At 37.2% G+C, this 2,075-nt stretch overlaps 1 protein-coding gene across 1 annotated transcript; it reads right to left on the bottom strand.

Moving 5' to 3' along the window:
* Positions 1-273: 273 nt before the first annotated feature.
* LOC111372935 (60S acidic ribosomal protein P0) lies at positions 274-2,036 on the bottom strand. Its single transcript, XM_022995363.1, has 5 exons — positions 2,031-2,036; positions 1,823-1,891; positions 1,165-1,263; positions 701-1,093; positions 274-611 (listed from the first exon to the last, which is right to left on the bottom strand). Exons 1-5 carry the CDS (start codon positions 2,034-2,036, stop codon positions 468-470), a joined length of 711 nt encoding a protein of 236 aa, XP_022851131.1. The 3' UTR covers positions 274-467.
* Positions 2,037-2,075: the final 39 nt, after the last annotated feature.

Here is a 2,075-nt window from a genome sequence, read left to right as displayed (position 1 = left end):
CAATTTTTTTTGTAAATTTCCCAAATATTTTAAATTTATCCAACCACGAAAAACTTGGAACATTTCCTCTTAATAAATTCTCATTTTATGTTCAAAACAACATTTGTCAATTAGTAATTGTTGTTCACCCATTCTTAATAACATAATCCTTATCAAAACATTTGGAACCCGTGACCCACCACATCAACCAGTTAACTAATGACCAAGTGCCTTGGCCTAGCCAATGCCCGGGATGGGTCTGAGGATACAACAAGCCTGACGATTCAAAGAGTATTTAAGGAAACTAATTCATCATAAAAACTTCGATAATAAAAGATTCTCAAAACAGCGAGCAAGTTTTTATCTTGCAACAACAATCCGACTCCAAACTAAACCCAAAATTAACATTACCCTAAAAATAGTAGTAAACTGTAATGTGAAGTCGAAAACAACTGAATAACATAACAATAAAGATATGATCACAGATTTTAATCGAAAAGACCGAAACCCATGTCATCATCAGACTCCTCGGCCGGCTCCTCTTTCTTATCCTCTTCGGCAGATGGAGCCAGTGCACCACCAGAATCAGCAGCTGTAGACGGAGCAGCAGCAACCGCAAACTTGCTGGGATCCTGAAGTAATAATTTTACACAATCACACCAATGTTCAGGGCATCAGATACAGCGAGCAAGCACGTAAAAATACACATGCGACTACATACCTCAAGATATTCCTTAACTTTATCAGCCAGGGGGAAGGAGTAATCAGTTTCAACAGCAACGGCCAAAACATTCTTGTAAGCATTAATGAACATATGTGGTGCAGCTGCCAGTGTCGGGTACGAGATGGCAAGGGACAGAGAAGTAACCATGGAAACGCCCACAGCAAACTTTTCAATGAGGTCATCTTCAGTCAGATCAAGCACTTCAGGGCTGAAAACGGATCCGTTGTCATAAACAGATAGGACAACTAGACCATAAGAGAATGGCCGGATTCCAAGTTTTGCAAGCAGAGCAGCTTCAGATGAACCCACTTTGTCACCCTTCTTGATAAGCTCAACCGGGGTGATAATTTCAACAGTTCCTTTGTTAATCTTGGTGGGAATGTTGAGAACCTGCATGCAAATGATGTGAGCAATTTTATTACAAAAGTGACAGCGCAACTTAGTAAATAATTTATGATCACCTGGAAAAAGGAAGTCTGCGATGGATCAAGACCAGTATTTCCAGGTGGGACAACAACATCGACAGGTGCCACCAAACCAACACGAGCAGGTGCTCCAACCTGTAAAACATAAGATGCTTTTAGCATAGATAGAAGGGGTCACAAAAAGCGCTTAGCTCGGTATTTTATCTTTTTGCCTTATTTCTGTTGTTTGCAATTTTAGACCATTTTCACCTCTACATCTAAATTTCAAAAGAATGCTTGTTGACATTGAATGCAGATTCTCGGATTCAAACTCAAGAAACGTATTAAAATTATAAAATTACTTTGTCCAAGCCCGACTCAAGCTAAATCATACATTAAGATTAATAAATTACAAAAAGGATTATACAACAGTTAAGTGGCAAAAAAATCTAAAAGGACTAGCAAACGATAATACAATTATAAAGAACAATGACAATTTCTGACCAAGTGGCAAAGATTAGACAAGTACAAGCAGGACATGTAAAACAATTCAGTGAAATCGATAGAGTGAAAAGCACCTTAAAGTTGTCAAGACAAAAAGATAACCTATAGCATTCAAATCAACTAGAGAAAACCACAAAATCACACCCTTATGGGCTAATCAAGTTAAAATAAAACTAATACAGCAGGAAAAAAAGGTAGTGCAAACATTCACCTTGTACTTGGCAACCTCCTCGCTAACTTCCTTCAAGTCGCCCTTGGTGAAAATCAACCCAACATTTCCCTATTGAAAGAAGGCAACTAATCCAATTCAAAAGTTGACCATTTTCACAAAACGGCGATAGCTTTGCAAATTCGGTGAAAGTAGATTAAAAAATTTTAGTATTTCAGCTACTGTTCAAAATTTAATTATCTACACTTGCCTTCATTAAAAAAAAAAAAAAAAAAAAAAAAAAAAAAAAAAAACC

The sequence above is a fragment of the Olea europaea genome, unplaced genomic scaffold (genome assembly GCF_002742605.1).
Source record: "Olea europaea var. sylvestris unplaced genomic scaffold, O_europaea_v1 scaffold10528, whole genome shotgun sequence".
Lineage (NCBI taxonomy): Eukaryota > Viridiplantae > Streptophyta > Magnoliopsida > Lamiales > Oleaceae > Olea > Olea europaea.
The sequence above is the reverse complement of the archived record's forward strand: the minus strand, read 5'-3'. Positions and strand labels throughout refer to the sequence as shown.

Excerpts from the sequence above, each read along its gene's own strand:
- LOC111372935 (XM_022995363.1), bottom strand. Across the intron at positions 1,264-1,822 it reads AGGAGGTTGCCAAGTACAAG|GTTGGAGCACCTGCTCGTGT; the intron begins GTGAATGTTTGC and ends TATGTTTTACAG. Across the intron at positions 612-700 it reads AAGTTAAGGAATATCTTGAG|GATCCCAGCAAGTTTGCGGT; the intron begins GTATGTAGTCGC and ends TTATTACTTCAG.